A 21,599-nucleotide genomic window follows, 5' to 3' on the forward strand; every position below is an offset into this window, starting at 1 on the left:
GGTGGGAACCATTTAGTTAAATTGAAGTCTGTGGTCTTTACGCATAGTCATCCTAAGTTTCTTGCAGATCATGAAACATCAGAGGTCTGCTAAGTCATTGGTTTGTCTCTGTAGATTTTTCTAATCCAAGCTTGTCCAGCCGCAGCCTGCAAAGGCTTTGAATGTGGCCCAACACAAGTTCATAAACTTTCTGAAAACATTGGCTGTGCCCGGTGGCTCATACCTGTAATCCCAGAACTTTGGGAAGCCAAGGCAGGTAGATCACCTGAGGTCAGGAGTTTGAGACCAGTCTGTCCAACATGGTGAAACCCTTTCTCTACTTAAAAAATTAACTGGGCATGGTGATGGGAGCCTGTAATCCCAGCTACTTGGGAGGCTGAGGCAGGAGAATTGCTTGAATCCAGGAGGCAGAGTAAGCCAAGATTATACTACTGCACTAAAGCCTGGGCAACAGGGTGAGACTCTGTCTTAAAAACAAAGAGGCTGGGCGCGGTGGCTCAAGCCTGTAATCCCAGGACTTTGGGAGGCTGAGGCGGGTGGATCACGAGGTCAAGAGATCAAGACCATCCTGGTCAACATGGTGAAACCCCGTCTCTACGAAAAATACAAAAAATTAGCTGGGCATGGTGGTGCGTGCCTGTAATCCCAGCTACTCAGGAGGCTGAGGCAGGAGAATTGCCTGAACCCAGGAGGCGGAGGTTGCTGTGAGCAGACATCGCGCCATTGCACTCCAGTCTGGGTAACAAGAGCGAAACTCCGTCTCAAAAAAAAAAAACAAAACAAAACAACAACAACAACAAAAAACAAAACAAACAAACAAAAAACCCTAAAATCTCAAATGGTTTCTTTTTTTTTTCCCCCCCCAAGATGGAGTTTCGCTCTTGTTACCCAGGCTGGAGTGCAATGGCGCGATGTCTGCTCACAGCAACCTCCGCCTCCTGGGTTCAGGCAGTTATCCTGCCTCAGCCTCCTGAGTAGCTGGGATTACAGGCACGCACCACCATGCCCAGCTAATTTTTTGTATTTTTCGTAGAGACGGGGTTTCACCATGTTGACCAGGATGGTCTCGATCTCTTGACCTCGTGATCCACCCACCTTGGCCTCCCAAAGTGCTGGGATTACAGGTTTGAGCCACCGCGCCCGGCCCGAGATTTTAGTTTTTTGTACTTCTTTTAAAAGCTTATCAGCTATTCGTATTAGAGTATTTTTTTTTTTTTTTGAGGAATTAACAGTCTTTATTGGACTCAGACCAGGAGTCCATGAATCTTGAGGACCTCTGTCTATTTGTCAGTTTTCTTCTCCACGTTCTTCTCGGCTTGTTTCCATAGCCTCATGAGCTGTTTCTTCTTCGGTAGTAGATCTTGGCTTTCTCCTTCCTCTTCTCCTCCAGGGTGGCTGTCACTGCCTGGTACTTCCAGCCAACCTCGTGAGCCAGGCACCCCAGATAGGCAAACTTCCTTTTAGGCTTCAGACCACGACCTTGAGGGCCGCAGGAACCAGCATCCGCTTTTTCTTGTCGTAGGGCGGTGGGATGCCGTCAAACACCTTGGGGCGGAGCAAGGCGGCCTGGCCTCGCTTGGTCTTGTGGAGCAGCATGTCTCGCACGGTCCGCCAGAAGATGCGGCTGGGGGCCCGGAAATGGTAGGGGCCTTGGAAAGGGTTGGTGTTCATCCGCTTGCGGAGGAAAGCCAGGTACTTCAACTTGTTTCTGTAGAAATTGCCAGAAATGTTGATGCCCTTGCAGCAAACGACCACCATCTTCCGGCCCAGCAGTACCTGTTTAGCCACGATGGCTGCCGGGCGGCCCAGGAGATGGCCTTTGACCGTCGAGCGCCAGGACCTGCACCTCTGCCATCTTCGGGAGCCGCCCGGGAAAGTAGTGTATTTTTTATGTGGCCAAAGACAATTCTTTTTCCAGTGTGGCCCAGGGAAGCCAGAAGATTGGACACTGCTCCTTTAATTTTTCTTCTGCTTGATGCAGGAACACTTGACAAGTTAGTTAAGGTAGATTAGTTCATAAATTCATAGGTTCTTTCATTCCTATGTCATAGGCAAGTCTGAGCAGGATCTGGAAAGCTCATTCAAAGGCCAGTGAGCTTAATTTTAAATTAAATGGATATTTAATACATTGAGAAAGGTACTCAAGCTTTTCGATCTTTCTTTTTCATTCATGCTTGCTGTTTGAATCTGATGGGCTTGAAATTGACTGTTCTTTTTCTAAAAATGTTTTTTGTTATTGCTACGTTTCTCAAGCTTGGGTTTCAGTGTGGATTCCTGCAGATAATTTTTGCACCTTAAAGTACAGAGTCATTAAGTGAAGGCAGTTAGAAAGGAAAGAGTACTCCTAGCCAGGAGGTCTGTTATGGGGTATCGAGTGAACCAGAAAACGAATGGGCATGGACACGAGGATGGAGTTGGTTCAGTCAGTGTAAGAAAGCCACCTGTGTGTCACCTTCCTACTGTGTTGTTCAGCAGAACACATTCTAGGTTGGGGCTTGCGACTGGTGTGGAGATTATTTGCATTTAGGAGGCTGATGTAGATTATTTTCCCTCTAAGTGTGTGTTAACTGCTCTTTGGCCAAGTCTTGATCTGAGACATACACAGCTTGATCTGTGGCAGACCTGTGAGGATTTTAATAATAAGAGAGTTCTGTTATTTGAGTTATGCATAGCTACCAAGGCATTGCTTTTCATTCCAAACATTTGGTCATTTCAATTTATTGTTAGTGAGGCTTTTGTGATTTGTTAGAACACACAGTTTGGGATTTTGTCTGTTTTTTTTTTTTTTTTTTTTTTTTCCATGTCTGAATGATACATGTTTGTATTGCTGGTCAGTATATGCTTTCATTTACCTATTGTGAATAAGAAACTTCTTCAGATCAAATTATAGTGAAGTCACTTTGGTCTGTTTCTCTGACTCTTAAGAGGACGAAATCACTTTATACTCAAATTCAGGGTAGTTGGTAAAGGACCTACCATTCAGAGCATTTATAGCCTAGTTGAAGTCCTGGTCAAATCACCAAGTTAAACTTTTAAGAACATGCTATTCTTAATATTCAGGAATTCAACCCTGGAAGCCTTCTCTGAATCTTAATGAGATTCTTATGAGATCTCATTTAGTGAAAATAACAATCAGGGAATCCAGCTATTAATTTTGAGGAGAGTCATGACTTTTAGTGGTTAGAGGGGCAAGCTGTAGCCTCCCTTCTCAGAGAAGGTGTATTAAGAAAGAGAGTTCGAGGGGTCCCTTGCAATCCTCGTTTCACTTTCCAGGCTTCTTGGTAAGACTGAAAGAAGTCCCTGAGCAAACAGCATTTTAAGAGTTTGAGGGACTACGTAAAAATGTAAGTGAACATGCAGTAGTTTCATTTTGATAACTGCTTTAAATATCCTGTTGGTTGTTGAAACTTCTGTGACAGTGAAGCACTTTATCTTTATTTTTCAGTCCAAAAATCTTACTTCCCCAGTTGAAAAGATTGAGCCTGGGATCAGTCCCTCATCCCATCTCCTTCCTAAATCTTAAGTGTATAGTATACAGCTAGGCATATAGTAATCTCTAGCATGGGATTGTACTCAGAACTATGCTTGACATTTAGGTGGCTTATATATTTTTGATGACAGCTTTTAATTTTATTCTCATTTATTTATTCCATTTCTGTTTCAGTGTCCTGGGTCATGAAACTTACTCCGCAACAAGCTCCCTTATATGTGAGTAAATTCTGAGATTTTTAAAAAATTTTGTATTTATGTGTTCTGTTTACTTGTTATAATAAGCTCACACTCTCTAATTGTCCTGCAAAACAGTACTGTAGCTGCTTTTTACCTGCACTGCATTCCTGTAAAAGTAGTGTGGAGATCCTCCTACTGTCACTGTGATTTACCTTATGTTGTCACTAGGTGGCACTATGTCATTGGCAAGAGTGCTGTTTTCTTTAGGGCTGTGGGTAAAAGCTGGTATCTCTCTCTAAAGTGAGGGACTTAGAAGATAAAACTGATGAATGGTTGAATCAAGGCTGGAAAAGGTAAGCTCTAGGCGATTATTCTTTATTGTTTTAAGAGTGAATTAGTTGAATTTGGGTGGTGAAGAGTGCCAGTTTGATGAGAAGCCAGCTTAGGGTTGTGGATGGTAGGGCTATGAGAGGCCGGTAGATGTTGGGTTGCTATGTTCTGGAAAGGGTGAGAAAATTTATTTGTAATAGGACTTGAATCAGGTCTTGAAGAATAAGGATCATTTACTTGCACAAAACGTCCCCAGAATTAGTTGAAGACAAAAGGCAAATGGTCAGGGAATGGGAGGCAATGACCATAGTGTTGGATGAATAGTGGGGGTTGGTCAGTGGAAACTCTGGCCCACCCAAATTTGTGTCAGAGAATAATGGGAGATAAGCCTTAAAAGGTGGATAAAGCTCAGTTGTGAAGTAAGACAAAGGTGTGAGGATTTTGTTTTGTGATCACCAAGGAGCCATTGATGGTGTTTATTTTAAAGATGCTTTTCCTTTTATGTATTTATATATAAATACATAAATATACTGGATCATGCTGTATTAATAATAGACATTTACCTTTCTAACATAAAATGTTCATGTAACTTCTGCATAGCTGATTTTTATATTAAATATAACATGTAGAGAAAAATACGTGTTCTTAGAAGAGGTTTTATTTCTTTCTAGACGACCTGGAGATCATTATGTTCATCATTGGGTTTGCATGTGAACTGAGTACCTTAGGTGTTTTTTTGTTGTTGTTGTTGTTTTTTAATGAAAACGGGTCTTGCATTGTCATCCTTGTTGGAGTGCTGTGGAGTGATCATAGCTCACTATAGCTTTGAAGTTCTGGGCTCAGGCAATCCTGCCTTAGCCTCTTGAGTAACTGGGAATACAGGCATATGCCACCACACCAAGTGAAATTCTCCCTTTTAAAGTGTGTGATTCTTTGGTTTTTAGTATGCGTACAGTTGTGCAATCATCACCAATATCTGACTTCAGAACATTTTCATTAACCCCCCCAAAAAAGCACCATACCCATTAGCAGTCACTTACTATTCCCTGCTCCTTTCAGCCGGTGGCAACCACTTACATACTTTGTCTTTATTGATATACCTATTCTGGAAAGTTCATATATATATATAGATAGATAGATACAAAGATATAGTATTGGAATACATGGCCTTTTATGACTGGCTTCTTTAATTTAGCTAATGTTTCCAAGATTCACGCGTGTTAGAGCATGTATCAGTACCTTGTTGTTTTTATTAATGAATAACAGTCCAATGCATGGATATATATCACTATTTACTTATCCATTCATCAGTTGATGGGCAGTTGAGTTGTTTCCACTTTTGGTCTATTATGAATAATGCTGCTGTGAACAGCAAAGTTCTGGTGAAGACATATGTTTTCATTTCTCTTGAGTATATACCTAAGAGTAGAATTGCTTGGGTATATGATAACTGTGTTTAAATTTTGAGAAATTGGAAAGCTGTTTTCTACAGTGGCTGCACCATTTTACATTGCTACCAGCAGTGTATAAGGACTTCAGTTTTTCAATATGCTTGCCAACACAAGTTATCTGACTTTGATTTATAGCCATCCTAATAGGTATGAAATGATAACCTCATTGTGGTTTTGATTTTTCATTTCCCAAATGGCAAATAATTTTGAGCTGCTTTTTATGTGCGTATTGGCCATTTTTCTTTGTCTTTGGAGGAAATACCTATTCAGATCCTTTGCCCATTTTTAAATTGGGTTTTTTGTCTGATTAAATTGGAAGAGTTCTTTGTATATTTTGATTACAGGTCCCTTATCAGATACATGATTTGCAAAAAATTTCTCTCATTCTGTGGGTTGTCATTTTTTTGATAATATTCTGTTGACATTTGGTTTTTTGTTTGTTTTTTTGGTAACATATCTAAGAATAAGTCTTTGCCTAACCCAAAGTCAGAGATTAACTCCCATGTTTTCATCTAGGAATTTTACAGGTTTTGCTCTTGAATTCAGGTATGTACTCTAAGAGTTAATGTTTGCATATTTTGTAAGGAAAGAGTCCAACTTTTTTCTTTTGCATGTGGATCCCTAGTTGTTCCAGCACCATTTGTTGAAAAGACTATTCTTTCCCCATTGCATTGTCTTGGACATCCTTGTTGAAATTGATCATCAATGTAAGGAATTTTTTTTGGACTCTGAATTTGGTTTCATTTAGGAATCAATTTCTTTCAACAGTGTTTTGTAGTTTTCATTGTATAAACTTGGTACTTTCTTGAAATATGTTGCTTATTATTTTACTCATTTTGATGCTTTTAATTTTGTTTCCTTAATTTTTCATTTTTTGATTGTTAATTGCTTATATGTAGAAATGCTGTTGATTTTTGCATACTGATCTCTGAAGCTATAATCTTGTTTTGGAGATCAATTGTAAACGATAGTGTGGCTTGTTTGGCGACAGTTTTTAAGTGGATGACTTAGGATTTTCTATGTACAGGATTAGGTAATCGGAGATTGTTCTCTTTTTTTCCAATCTGGATGCCCTTTATTTCTTTTTCTTGCCTAATTGCCCTGGGAAGCATCTCTTGTACGACATTGAATGAAAGTGGTAAGCACAAACATCCTTGTAATACTTAATGGAGCAATGTGTTATCCTCTTTTTAAAAGGAGAGTAACAGTGTGTTGGATTCTTAGTGAATGGAGTCAAGTCCCAGGGATATATGCTGTTGGTGAGGAAAGGTAGATATTTTATGATAGTCCATTGGGTAGGGTGGCGGGGGCAGTTCTCTGTACCTAGGGAAAGAAAGAATAAGCAAAAGAACAGAAAGATTGTGAAGTTTTCCTTTTAGATCATATTTGGGATCTGCCAGGGTGAATATCATCAGTAGAAGAGAGAATATTGCTACTAAGGAAGGAAAAATGCTGTACCCAGAGAAGAACTTTTATCTGTCAGTTAAGACAAATAGGCTGGACTTCAAATAAATACTTTAATCAGCCTTTGAATAAAGATGTATCGAGAACACGTTGCAAGAGTTTAAAATGTAAGAAAGGTTCCAGAGTGTATGGGTGGCAGTACTGTTGAGTGTTTAAATGATGTTCCTTTAATGAATTAAAATGTTGACTGTAGAATGTGCAGGACACTGGCCTGAAACTTAGGAGACCAGTAGCTCAGTATGGCTATGACTTGGTTTTCATGCCTGTGAGTTTGTATGAGTACAACCTTTATGTTACGCAAGCTAGTGACATCACTAAGTCAGGTTTTTCTTACAGCCTCCACACAAGTACTGATTATTGCCAGATGAATTTATAAGAATTGCAGTTTCCGTTCCATTTAGTGGTAGCGCTAAAACCTTTGAGTAGCTTAATAATAACCTTCTCGGTATGAGGGCCTGGATAGTTTAGAGAGAGTGAAGATGGAGAAGCAGTGACAGATACAAGAAATATTTCAAAGGAAACAGCAGGTCCAAATGCTTTATTAGACATAGGGAGTGGAAGAGAACCATGAATGACAGTTGATTGAGACCTTGAGTGTGAGTGACAGCTGATGCCATCATCAGATGTAGAAAAGGAGGTGATGAGCTTGCGGGTTTGTGTGTGTTTGTGTGTGTGTGTGTGTGTGTAGGAGTCTTGCTCTGTCTCCAGGCTAGAGTGCAGTAGCACAGTCTTGGCTCACTGCAAGCTCTGCCTCCCAGTTTCAAGTGATTCCCCTGCCTCAGTCTTCCGAATTGCTGGGACTACTGGTGCATACCACCACCATGCCTGGCTAGTTTTTTGTAGTTTGATAGAGACGGGGTTTCACCAAGTTGACCAGGATGGTCTTGGTCTCCTGACCTCTTGATCCACCCACATCTGCCTCCCAAATTACAGGCATGAGCCACTGTGTAGGCCGATGAGCTTGTTCTTTACACATGTTAAATAAAGGCACGTGAGTGTCCTGTTGATAGGTGGAGGTGTAGGCTTGAAGCTACAGAGCAAGGAAGTTGGTTTTGAAGTGAGATGGTTTGAGTTATCTCTAAGAAATTGATTCTTTTGACTTTGAGAAGAGATGAGCTCTTTGAGAAAGTAAAAGTGGATGGAATTAGTATAGTGGATTTTGGTGTAGAAGACAAAGTTGAGTCAAGAAAGGAGCACCAGAAACCTGGGTTGCATTAGAGCCTTAAACATTTTATTCCTGGAGTTACTTAATTTCACTTACACATCAAGATTGGAAATAAACTTTGGACTGTAGCTGTGCAATTTATGCCTTTATTCAGGTGCCTTTTTTGTGCCTAGACCTGTTCTGGATGCTGGAGATTTAGCCATGAACAAAACAAGGTCCCTGCTCTCCTGGTACTTGCATTGTAGTGAGAAGGAAGACAGCAAGATAACATATCAGGAAGAAAAGTTTTATGAAAATAAACAAAATGGCAGTGTGATGGTGCCTGACTAGGGGCTATTTTATGTTGGGTGGTCAGGGAAGGCTTTTGAGGGGCATGTTATTTAGGCTGAGACCTGAAGGAGCCAGAATGTGAAGATCCTGGAAGTGTTCTAGCCCAAGAGAACAAATGCAGAAACTCTAAAGCGAGAAGTAGCTTAATATGTTTGAGGAACAGAACAAGGGCTGGGGCTTAGTGAGTGCAAGGTCAGGGAGGTGGGGGCAATTTCTTCTCCTGGATGAGACTGGAATTTAGGGAGGAGATGAGGAAAAAGTTGGATCTAGTAGGATTTAATAGACCATTGGATAATCTTCCTGGGCCTACCTTCTCTCACATCTAAACCCTGCTGCAGCACCCATGCCTGTGTGTACTTGGAAAAATTTAGAGCTCCTGCTGGCTTGAGGTCAAATCACATCTCTTAGGGATACTGGGATTTATCCTAATGTGGATCTGCTGACCATGGGCAGACAGGATTCTTAGGTAGTTTAAACATACATATTTTGGACTACCCTTTTGAGGAAAAAATGGTTTTAGTCCTTTCTAGTTACTGTTAAATTCACATTTAGATATAAATGGATGTTCTTGAATTGAGAATTTTTTTTTAAGCAGATTTGGCTCTTATGAGAGGATAGTATCATGAAGTATATACTTCTTTGTTTTTATATCGTTTCATGGCTGACTTGCTTTTTGGGAGAAAACTATACATTTTCAACACTTGTTTCTGTTAGTCTATTCATGAACCTCAATAAGTGGTGTATAATATGATTTAAGAGGAGTCCTTTCATTCTCTCATTTTCTGTGGATACTTTACCTGCAGTTGTGTAACATTCATTGTATCACCTGTAACATTTCCAGATGACGACAAATTAAAAACGAGCTGATGTTTGGATAGTACCTCATAGTTAAGAAAGCAGATTTGTATACCTAATGTTATGCATGCAGTGCCCACAGCCTTGTTACCAGCGCGAGAGCAGAGGAAGCTGCATTGTTACCCTTGTTATATATAAGGCAACATAAGCTTAAGACAGTTCAGCTAGTGAGTGAAAAGCAGAAATGGGGCTTTACCAGAAATGGTTACTCTAAAGTTTATTTTCATTTTTCTATGTACCAAGCTGTCTTATTACAAATACCAAGTCCACAGCTATTCCATGAGACACAAAAATTTCACAGTACTTAATATTATAGGGATTTACACAAATAAAGTTTTTTTAAAAAATAGGTAACCCAAATTTACTCTTCCATTTCGTGTTTTAAAAGATTTAATGGGCTTTATTTGAAATAACTTCAAGGCCGAGCACAGTGGCTCATGCCTGTAGTACCTTGGGAGGAGGCCAAGACAGGAGGATGCTCGAGCCCAGGAGTTCAAGGCTGCAGTGAGCTATGGTCACATCACTGACTGCACTACAGCCTGGGCTACAGAGCGAGACCCGTCTCAAAAAACAAAACAAAACCAACTGTAAATTTACAGAAAAGTTACAAGAAGAATACAGAAACTTTACCATCTGTTACTAAGTCACATTTGCTTGTTCTCTGTATTATATATTTTTATTTGTTTTAGCCATTGGAAAATTGCAGACATTATACTCCATTCCCCTTAAATGTTTCAGCATATGTTTACTAAGAACTAGGCCATTCTGTTTCATAACCACAGTATAATTAACAAAAACAGGAATTGCAGCATTGATGTAATACTTTTATATGATGTAAGTGCATATTCACATTTCTGTAATGTTTTCAATAGTGTCCTTAATAGCATCCATTTCCCTTTTCAGCCAGGATTTAAACACATTATATTAATATCTCTTTAGTCTCTTAATCAGGAGCTATTCTCTGCTTTGTTTTTTTTTCATGAGATTGACATTTTTGAAGAGTATAGGTCAGTTATTTTGTAGCATATTTTCTCATCATCAGCAACAATACTGCAAAGGGATGTCCTTGGTGTGTCACATTAGGAGGATGCATGATGTTAGTTCCCTATTATTGGAAATGTTAACTTTGATATCTTAGTCAAGGTTTTGTTGAATTTTCATAATTTATCTGTTCCAGAGGCATTGGGCATGCAAGAGAAGATGTAAGTAGTTGTTCACTCTCCCCTTCTAAAGTTTTTTTTCTGGTTTGGAAATATCTCTTGTGTGTGTTGGATTTTCCTAAAATGGGGTACCCTTGTTCTGTGCGGGGTGTACCCTTGAATATAGGTGAAAGGGCTAATGTCCACAGAGCTCATAATTGAGTGATAAAGTGCCTGATGTTTAAGAGAGCATTGCCTCTGTCTTTGTGGTTATTTAACAAATGTAATTCTCAGCTGAGCTATGACAACCATTTTTAATATGGAATATAGTGGGCACTCAGTAAACATTAATTGAGTGAGTGAATGAAATACAGTTTAGATAAGACTACTAAAATTTTAGTGAAATTCACTTTTTGACAGAGCTCCTTTTTTTTTTTTTCTAAAGTTGCTCACTGATTTGTTTTCCAGGTTTCATTTATTAATCTACCTAGCATAGGCCCTTAATAGTTAGTGATGTCATCTTTATTATTGAAGATGTGGCCAACAGGGAAATGAAGGTGATAACCTTGTCTTTATGGTGCATGTGGGAACCTTCTTTAAAACTGTAAGGAAATCCTTACAGCATCCGTATGAAGTATAGCTAAGTGTGTTTGATAGCGTTTTATTGTAGAGATGTATTCTGTGAGATAACTAAGTTACTTAGTTAAAGAAGCATGGTAGAAATAGAGCCTGTATCTCTCGAGTCCTGAATTATCTTAGTTTCTATGGGATTTATAATCTGAGCCATTTGTTTACAGCAAGCCATGTGACTGCTTGTATTTTTTTATGAACATAGTACATATACCTTTTATCTCTAGAGCTCTTCTCACTGTCAAGATACAAAGCATAGTCTTGTCCCAGATGGGATAATGGATGCGGGATGCTGTCACATGATAAAAAAGCCAAGCACACAAAGGAAAGGTTGGTATTTATAAAACAAACAGAATGGGCTCTATCAGCACTCCCACACTCTAAAGCCCTACCGGATCTAGCAACCTAGCAACTAAGACACTAGCAACAGTAAATAAATCCTCCTCCAGACTAACAGCTGAAAAGGAAACAAGATTTTTAGACTTCCCATGAAGGAGGAGGAAAGGGTCTTTGGATGCCCCTTATCTCAGGCCCCAGGCTTAGTCTGGAAGACATGTGTCTGGCCAGGCCTGAAGCTCTGCGAGGTACAAGGAAATAATAGCTGTCAAGAATTAGGAGACTGGGATGAACCCATACTATGTATGCCAGAGAAAGTCACTTCCTCTGTCCTCTCATCACTTTACTACACCCAAGTGAATGTCCCACAGTCAACTCTGCATGTGGGAATGGACTTTATGGGAGAGGTCAGTACTGGTGACACATCTGATGAGTCATAGGGATCATTGTATTTTAGGAGTGGTTGAGCCCCAATCATCTGGAAGAGTGAGGAAACTGAACTACAGAGAGATTGGGGGAATTTGCCTACAGTTTCACAGTGGGTTACAGTAGGTCTGATCAGGTAGCAGAATCTGCAGATAATTAGCTTAGCTGGTGTATAGGAGGCAGGTCCCTAATTGATTTGAATTTAATTACTCAAAGTACATGCACAGAGAAGTTGTAGTATAAGATTCAGAACAAATGGGCTAAGAGATAAAATGTAGCAATTGGAAGATGAAGCAGAGAGGAATATTCAAAAAGATAGCATTGTGCTTTTTTTCTTGGAGTGAACAGATAGACTGTCTTCATGGACTATGATACGTTGGAAAATAGTTTACAGTCATTGTTTGAAATCCATCTATAGTGGAAGAAGTAGTGAAGATAAAATGTGTTTTGTGAGTTTTCATAGAGGAAGGTCAGGAATAGCCATCTCAATAAAGTATATGTTCAGCTATTTCATCTTTATACTTAGAGATTCCTCAAGAGGATGGTGACACATTAGCCATGGATCAAAGAGAGAAGGACCAAGGCCCTGGAACAATAAGGCATTTCTCTGGTAAAGCTCAGCTCCCCGGTTCTTTGATGCTTTTTCTGTGTTAGAATAATGTTCTTTACTGGTTTCCAGAATGTTTCGATGGGCATTGGACCCTCCTGGTTAATGATATGTGCAGCTGTGACTCCAGAGCGAATGGTTCTACCTAACACAGATCCAGTTGGTTTATGTTGGATGCTGATGATTCACTAACTTAAATGACCATAACACATTTAAAGAGGAGATATTTTGGGTGCATATCTCAGATTTTTCAGTTGTAAACTTGCTTTTTTATGTCTCTAAAGATTGGTGGTCTATTGAAGACGTCTCTGTGTCTCCCTTAGAAAGCCAAACAGCATATTTTTGCCCCTGCAAATTAAATACTTTTTAAAGTCAGTGAGATACTCAGATGGGAGATTCAAATTTCTCCAAGGTAATATGTGGGATAATAATCATTACCTGCCATATGTTTGGGATAAAATTCACATTTATTAGATTTTCAAGGGGAAGAGCCATTCCAATTACAAAACAAATTTCCAGAACCCCAACAGATCTGGCTGATTATGTCCTTCTTCCTCTCTTGTTTTCTCTGAGTACCAAATGTTTTTGCATGTAACTGTTTCTGGGAGGAGGCAAAACATCCTGATAATATAAGAACATCATAAGAAAGAATATCTGACACTGGATGTCTTTCTTTATTTAAAATGTGCAAAACAATCTCCAGTGATTTTAAACGATTTCTATTAGAATGGGGACCATTCCCTATGATGATGTTCTGTTTTCCCAAGGAAAAGTTAGAACCTGCTCTTGACAAGGTACCAGCCCAGCACTTAATACACACTGCCTGATTTAATCATGACCAAGAAAGGTTTGGTTATTATATATCCACTTTACAGACAGGGAAGTGAGGACTGAAAGGGGTAGCTAAGTTGTCTAAGGTTGCACAGCTGCAGTGGATGTGGGATTCACATCCTGTGAGTGGCTGCAAAGCCCTCCCCCCATTTTCTTTTTTCCCCTACAAGCCCATTTAAAGAATGGAAATCAGAAGAGCACATCCACTGGACTTGCATTTAGATCTTGAGAAAAACTTATCAGAGTGATTTTCTGCCACCACATTGGGTTTCTGTTTACTCCAGACACGTTTTCAGCCTCCATGAAGACTTGGACTTTGTGCAGTAGATTAAGGTACTGTTCTGTTTATGCTAATTAGAACAGACCTCACAACCCAAGCAATACCAGAAGACGAGCATGCATGCAGAGATACTGTGATTGGGAGGAGGAGGCTTTAAAATTTTATCAGTTAAAAAAATTTATTCCTGAACAGATTCAGTTTGCATAAATAATTAAATTTTTGAAGGGCCTCAGAAATTAGGTTACCTCAGCTTAATGTTCTCAGTTGCCTCCTTATAGGGAAGACTAATTTGGTAATGGCCCAATTTTAGAGTTCTTCCTAGGAAATGTATTTCCACAGTAGGCTCTGAAATAACCTGGCTGTGCTTCTCGCTTGGCTGTTAGGATACATTTTGCTTATACAAAGAGCCTTATCAGCCTCCTGATCTCTTGAATGGATTACCTGCCTTTGCCTTAACAATACATTTCTGATGGGTCTGCTCCAGCATCTTGTGGACTGGTGGCCCTGTCCAGTCAGATCTGAGACCTCCATTTAAATATGGATATTGTCACTAGTGCCAGAGAAATAAGGAAATCAAGGGTTCCTCAATCTAGCTTTTGATAGCTTTTACAGAGCAGGAATTTCAGTTTTCTTCTGTTGGATTTTTAGTCAGTTTCCAGAAACATGCTTTGAAGTTAACAGGTTTTACATTTTTAAGTAGCATTTTCTCATTTTTCCTTGGCATTTTTAGAACAGACAAAGGTACGTTGGTCAAAGACTTTTCAGGGCCTTTTTACAGGATGCTTTTTAAATAACTTGGTGTTTCCCAAGCTGTCAAATAAGAGTGAGGGGATTAAAATTTCTGTTTCATACTAGTGAAGAGAAGTCTCGCTGTCCAAGGAAGATTGAAACATATCACTCTGTACCTTTAATTGATTTAAAACAAGTATTTGTGAAGCACCTGTTAGATGAATGGAGATCTGATCTTAGAGGAATAGATTATTTCACGGGAGGCAGGGGCTCAGATGCATGAGTAGGTAAATTACAGTGAAAGCATTATCAGTTGGAGTGCTAGATGAGCTGGGCAGACAGTGATTGTTATAGCAGGGAGAGGAATTCAATATTGGCAGATTTGATTGGGAAGCCTTCAGAAAAGATGGGGACTCTACCAGCCTGGATAGATGGCTGTGGGGACAGGGAAGAGCAGAGTGAGAGGAGGAAGTACAGTCTTTGGAGTGAGGCATGGCTGATTGTTACCAGTTGTGGTGAGAGACTTTGCTTGACTAGGGTGGGCAGCTGACATTGAAGTATACTTGGAGATGAGATTATATAGCTTCTCTGTTTAGTTATGTAATCATTAGCCACATGTGGCTGTTTAACGTGAAATAAAGTTAAAAATTGACTTCATCTGAAATACTGCTCAGTTGCTACACATAGCTAGTGGCTACCATATTGAGTGCAGATAGAAAATATTTCCATCATTGCAGAAAATTCTGTTGATCAGCACTGATAATGGAAACAGGGGCTTTTACACAGGTTAACAGTGTGAAGAGCAACTGGAATCTTTTGACTTGGCAAATAGTAGCGTGATGGAAGTCATACCCAAAATAGAGAGTAGAAGGAGAGCAGTGAAAGGTTATCAAGTAAGTAGGCCTGTCACTTCACCGTTATAGCATACAGAATGAGATCTGGGGATGATTAAGCTGTTGTGAAGGAAGAACATTTGTATTTTGCCTGGTAGAATGACTGAAAGCATCAAAGAACTACAGACATATCCACTGAGGGTTTCAGTGTGAGAGACAGAGGGAGAATGGTGTAGTATCAATGAGCAAACAGTTTGGAGGAGGAGCTGCCTTGGAAGCCTGGTCATGGAGAACAGTCATGTTTTTATGATCCTAAGAGTGTGGTATAAGGATTAAATGAGGTGATACATATATATAAGGCACAGTGAGCCAGATCATAGATAAAACTTCAGATACAGTGAGTTTTAAAAAGAGACCTACCTCCTTTATTTTGGCATAGTTTGAAAGCATGTAAAAATTACATCATGTGGCTTTGTCTTTCATTTTCTGCATAAATACTTGCGCTGAGAGCTCTTCCCTTGTTAGCTTAGATAGCAACTACCTTTTACTGAACACCTTCTTTGTAAGGTGACTTAGTACTTTATCTCCTCACCCATGTGAGATCCATTTTATAGATGAAGGAACATCGCTAGGAAGAGGTGAAGCAGTAGTGCGAACTAAAAGCTTTGCTTTCCCATTTTATCTCTGCGTGTGAGGATGGTTTCACTATCTGCTCCTCAGATTGATACTGTGATTTCTTGATCTGGTTATCTGAAGCTTGATGCCGACATCACATCTACATTTAGAGGTTGGCTTCAGCACTGAACTCCATTTGCCATCTCTTTTTCAAACGTAAGACATACATCCTATAAGACTTGCTTACTCTCGGTGGTAATTGGTATGTGGGGCGACCTGGAATGACTGCCACCTGGACTCCTCCAGAGTACTGGCTCTTTTTTTTTTTTTTTTTAATGTCAGGTGTTCATTTATTAAATACAAGTTTTGAACAAACACTGCCAGGCAAGTTTGACAAGTTGTACCCTTCCTGGAATGTTTCAAAATACAGTTGTGTTGATCAAATTTTATTCCGATCAACCTTTTTGTTCTTCATTTTCTGTTTCTAGGTTCATTTCCTGTTGAGCAATTACAGCATGTGCATTATTTCCTCACATGACATCAACAATGCAGCATCAGCCTCTGGCCTGTAAAGGCACCCAGTAGGCTCTGTGCAGTGGCTGCTTAGCAACCAGCATCAAATAATGCTTAGCAACCAGCATCAAATAATGAAACTTTTGTAGAGTGTGATACCAAATAGCAACTGGCACCTTCACCTTCACCATTAAAAAACCTTTAAAGTTTCCTTCAGTTTTCGTATATCCATTAAAAACTATATTAAAAAACAAAACCCACACTGCTTGATAAAACATACTTAAACAATTTTCCAAGTTTAGTATTAGCCTTTTGGTAAGTTATGAGCAATACCAGTAGCAGCAGCATGAGCATCTAGAAGTGCAAGGGTTTAGGCCCCATCCCAAACCTGAATGCCTGAGGGTGGGGCCCAAAAAGCTACTTTAAGCCCTTCACATGATTCTGGTGCACTCCAAAGTTTAAGCATATAAATCAAATGAACAAGAAGGATAGTTTTAAAAACCGCCTGTGAATTAAGTTGGAACTGTTTGGGTGCATTTATATTTTTGAACACGCTGACTGTGTAACCCATCAGCATTGGTTGCCTGTGAAGATGCGTGGGAAGGTATACATATTAAGTGAGACGTTATTTCAAAAGGACAGATGTATGGTTTTTTTTTTTTAAAGGCTAGCTTTGTGAGTAAATTATCACTATGTTATAGATTCAGAATAATGTCAAGGTTTGTACTGTTGAATACAGGGTTGGGTATCTCTTTATAAGAGCTAGCAGTGATTTTCAGTGGACAATTAAGGGAGTTAACACAATATTTTTCATGGTATTTTTATGTTAGAATTTTTCATGGATTCTTTCTTGTATGATTATAGATAATTAAGGCCCCAGTAGTAGCAGCAGCTCAAATTATGTTGCAAATGGAACTGGTAAGAGCAGTAGGTTTTGGAGTGAGGTTGTAGACGGGCTGCTTAGACTGATTTTTGGACAGCTTGAATGAAAGCAGTGTTTGGATGTCAGCATTCAGAGTTTAAAAGTCCCTAGCTATGGATCCCACACTGAGTCAGTGGTCCTTCAGGTAAACTAATTCCAACTCTCTTTGTAAGCTTAGCCTTCAGCCATATGAAACTGTTACAGCGTTTCTTCTTCTCTCTGAATCACACCACCCAGCCCTACCAATCCCCAATGCATGCACAAAGAAAAGCATTCATCTTTCAGGATTCATTTCCTGCCACCTGACTCTGTGGAGCCCCTCCTGAGCTTCATCCTCCTGTGGATCCGTCACTCCTACTCACTTGCCCCACCCACTCTGTGCAGACTTCACTGTAACACCTTGAGCACTTTAGATGCACATTTGTATGGATGCCTTTTTTATTTACTATGTTTCTTGACAAGGGCAGGGGCTTTGTATTTGAATTATTATTTTATTGCTCTCATTTTTACTTCAGCTTCTATCACAGGACTTTGTATATGATAAGTGCTAGTGTTTTTTATTGTTTCCAAGTAGAATTAAAGTTGTTCTTTGGGAAATTGTGTTGCCTCATGCGTGGATAATTATGTGTGATTTGCCAAAGATGAGATTTTTCTTTTTGGTTAAGATTTATGACCCCAAAGGGAAGGTCACTGTAGTTCATCAGCCAATAAATGAAACCACACAGGGGGACTTTTTGACCTGGGACAATGTGTCACTTGGCTTTGATCTTTGGGATAGAGCCTCTAAGAGATATCCTCCTAGTGAAAACCTGGTGACTGACCCTAGGTGAAAAACTGAATTTCAGCCACAATATCCTAGTACTTCTGTGTGGTGTGTGAGTTATTTACTTGGAAGTCTATATTTGCTTGCTTCTTAATATACTAACCTCATTTTATTGGTCTGGAAAACCTATGAATTAGGAGGAGTTGTTTTCTTATTTTACAGATGGAGAAACTGAGACAGGAAGGTTTATATTTTAATGTTCTAGTATGTTGATTATAAGATTTTCATTGCTTTCTTTGAAAATTGTCTCCTGAGGTGAGACTATTAGCTAGATTCGTAAAGTCTATCCACCGAATCTATAAATCAGAAATCTATAATTAGCTCCCTTTAAGTAGAACGTTGAGAACATTTATTTGTATCATCAGGGAGGTAAAAATTACATTTTTCTGGAATATACATGAATTTATTGATTGATGGGTTGGTAATGCACATCTGTAGTACTTTTTCCTCATTCAGACACATTTTCCCTAGAGATTCTGCTTATTCCTTTTGGATCCTTTTATGTGGGGGGCTGTAACTTAGGTATTTATCTTCAAGTATAGAGAATGTCACCTGTACTCCCAGAAATTTGTTACTCTTTTTAAACCAGGAAGGAGCTCTTGGCTCTTGTGTCTTTGGAGCTTTTCACAAAGCTCTGTGTCTGGATTAACTACTGACCTTATGTGATACACAGAGCATCTGGCGGCTGGGGTGGAATTCTCAGCTGTCTGTCTTTGTTATGTCCACAGAAGGAAATGTGAGTTTTATCTTACTGCTCAGGCGGTGGTACATTCCTTTTTTAGTTCATGGGACCCACCAATCTGATTGTGGGAGCATTTCCTACCGTTCCTGTCATCTTCCGGAATTAAAGAAGGCCAGGGTTGATCTTAACCTACTCTTACTCATGAACAGTTTTCTTCTCAGTCACGTTTTGTGTTCCTAAATTCTACTTTGAGTAAAGTGTATTATTGTGTAGTTTGTCCTATCTTTGTGTGGTTTAGGGATCTCAGGCAGCATATTAAGAAGCTACAAATATGGGTATTTCTTGTAGCCAATGTTGTCCCACCACAAAGCCTGTTTCCAGATACCTCTGAAATTTATTGTATTCTTGCCACTGTATATTCATGACAGTGTATTGTCCATATCTTGCTAAATCTCAGAATACAAAGTCATTCTTCTCTTTGACCATGAGACACAGATATGGGTGTTTTAAAAAATGGTGTGCCAGGATTTCAGTTTTTTTGGTGAATATGGGATGTTGATTTTTCATTTGCCATAAGGTATATGGGTGCATTTGTATGCAGTAGAGGTTGGTTGAAAAGTGTATTGTGTTCAAATGCTGATCTTAAGCCTTCATTTATTCCATACCCGCTAGTAACTTACCACTATGCTGTGTGTCCTACATTTATTTTTGTTGCTTAATCATCTCAATGATCTCATGAGATAACTATGGTTTTCTATATTTTAAAGGAGAGGAAAGTGTCAGGTAACTTTTGTCACTTGCTGAGGTCATGCAGCTAGTAAGAATGAGGTTAGAAATCAAACCAGACCTTTATTCAGAAACCTGGGCTTTTAATGATGTCAGCATACTGCTCTTCTGTCTGCTTTTAACCCTGCATGGTGCAGGGAAGAAGCATGCTATTGCTGAGGACTTATAAAATAAGGATGTTGGTGAAATTTTTAAAGTGAGAAGGAGATACTGAAAAGTGGAATTTGTTGGGAAGAAGGGGAACCATTTAGGGACAGACAGTAGGTCTTTGTGGGAACTGGTACAGTAGAGCATGGTGCTGTGGGGTCATTGGTTCGGTCTCAAACTTAAGCATGCATTTGGGTCACCAGGAGGACTTATTAAAACTTAGATTGCTGGTCCACACCCCAGAGAGTCTGATTTACTTGGTTTGGGACAGGGATGAAAATTTGCATTTCTGTTAAGTTCCAAGGTGACGCAACACTTTGAGAACCCATGTAGAGAAAAGTATACGGGCTTAGGACTCCTAGTCAAGTAGATATGGCTTTAAATTCTTGCCCTCCTACTTACCAGCTGTGGGAGCCTTAGAGTCTTTATCTAAAAAATTCTGTAATACAGTGTAGTACGTATATTACGGGATTTTTCGTGAGCACTACGTGTGATTTAAAAAGTGACAGCTATATTTGGCAATTATTGAATGCTTAATAAACATCAGTTTGAGAAGCATTTAACATATGTAATTTAATCTTCAGCAGTTAAGTATGTCATTCCTACATGTAAAAATCTTAATACATACCAGTTGCTCAGTTAATATTCCTGTCCACCTTTATCACTAGGCCTTCTTAGGCCTGGAAATGTGTAATTCTGCTTAGAAAGGTTTTTATAAAGTTGACTTATTTCTTTAAAAAATTTCGACACTTTAAAAGGAAAACTGAAAGTTATTTTTGTGAAATGGTTTTACTGGTAATGCTAGATAAGTGATAATATCTGAAAGGATAGAATTTTCTTCTGGTTACTTTTATGGTTGAGTACTGTGCGTTGTTTGATACCCATGTAACTATTTGTTAGAAAGCTTAACCAGCTTTATGAAAAAGTTGGTTTACCTTTAAAACTAGTTTGATGAATTTTCTTCTCCTCAATTTCCGTATGACTACTTTTCAGAGTGTCTTTCATAAAGCCTATTTGCCATTCAGTTAAAATTCTTCACCCATAATTAAGTAAAACTTAAAAGGTAGTCAAATTTATTACCATACTTTATTTGGCTCCATTTGAGAAATAGTATGTTTTATTAGACGAGATTAAAAGAGAGGTAGAGACATGGAAATTCTGAAATGTGGGATGTTTCTGTTTACTGGGGAATGGATGGGGACATTTCCTTTGTGCCTAGGTTCCTTTGTGGGCTAGGTACTTGGCATACCTTGTTAAAATACTAAGAATACTTACTTTATATTGTGGTAAGGGGATTAAGTGGAAACCTTAATTTGTGTAAGGCATTTAAAACAGTCCTGGCACATAGTAAGCATTTGATGCAAGAGCCATTATTGTTTCACGCATTTTGAATATGGGATAATAATAATTTCCATCCTCTTAGAGTTTACATTCTAGCAGTTCTTACAGGAAGTTTAAGGTGGCTCCTAAAAGAATCAGCTATTTTAAACACACAGGTTGAGGTCTCACAGCTAGTAACAAGGGAAGCTGGTGTTCTGAGTCATGTGATTTCAAAGCCTGTGGTCATCCTCTGGTACTACAGCCCCCAAAGCCATGCCATTCTTCTGTATTTGTACCTTCCCTTCTTTTTTGGTTGTTTTTTTTGAGATGGTGTTTCGCTCTTGTTACCCAGGCTGGAGTGCAATGGCGCGATCTCGGCTCACTGCAACCTCTGCCTCCTGGGTTCGAGCAATTCTGCTGCCTCAGCCTCCCAAGTAGCTGGGACCGCACGTGTGTGCCACCACACCCAGCTATTTTTTTAGAGACAGGGTTTCACCATGTTGACCAGTATGGTCTCGATCTTTTGACCTTGTGATCCACCCGCCTCGGCCTCCCAAAGTGCTGGGATTATAGGCGTGAGCCACTGGTACCTTCCCTTCTTATTCTTGGAGTTGACAGTGTCCCACTTGCCAACTTTGAATGTCTCTTTTTCATGGTCTCAGTGTGCTATACCCTGGGTTAGGAGTGATATGTGACCAGAGGTGATTCAGCTTGAC

At 39.4% G+C, this 21,599-nt stretch overlaps 1 protein-coding gene and 1 pseudogene across 43 annotated transcripts in view; one reads left to right on the plus strand and one right to left on the minus strand.

Annotated features, from left to right (window-relative positions):
* Positions 1-21,599, plus strand: part of AKAP13 (A-kinase anchoring protein 13) — a 378,015-nt gene that overhangs the window by 101,688 nt on the left and 254,728 nt on the right. For 36 of the 43 annotated variants that reach the window (XM_078326956.1, XM_078326960.1, XM_078326964.1 and 33 more), the window contains exon 2: positions 3,665-3,708. Coding sequence is in view for 31 of the 43 variants with exons in the window: in XM_035304036.3 (XP_035159927.2) it covers positions 3,676-3,708 (33 nt within the window). In the remaining 12 variants the exon portion in view is untranslated. Of the gene's footprint in view, positions 1-3,664; positions 3,709-11,260; positions 11,364-12,321; positions 12,406-21,599 lie in introns of all 43 variants that reach the window. The other 7 variants (XM_078326957.1, XM_078326966.1, XM_078326968.1 and 4 more) reach the window with 1 other exon arrangement.
* LOC100410966 (large ribosomal subunit protein uL13 pseudogene) lies at positions 1,245-1,855 on the minus strand (annotated as a pseudogene).

This window comes from Callithrix jacchus, chromosome 6, assembly GCF_049354715.1.
Source record: "Callithrix jacchus isolate 240 chromosome 6, calJac240_pri, whole genome shotgun sequence".
NCBI lineage: Eukaryota > Metazoa > Chordata > Mammalia > Primates > Cebidae > Callithrix > Callithrix jacchus.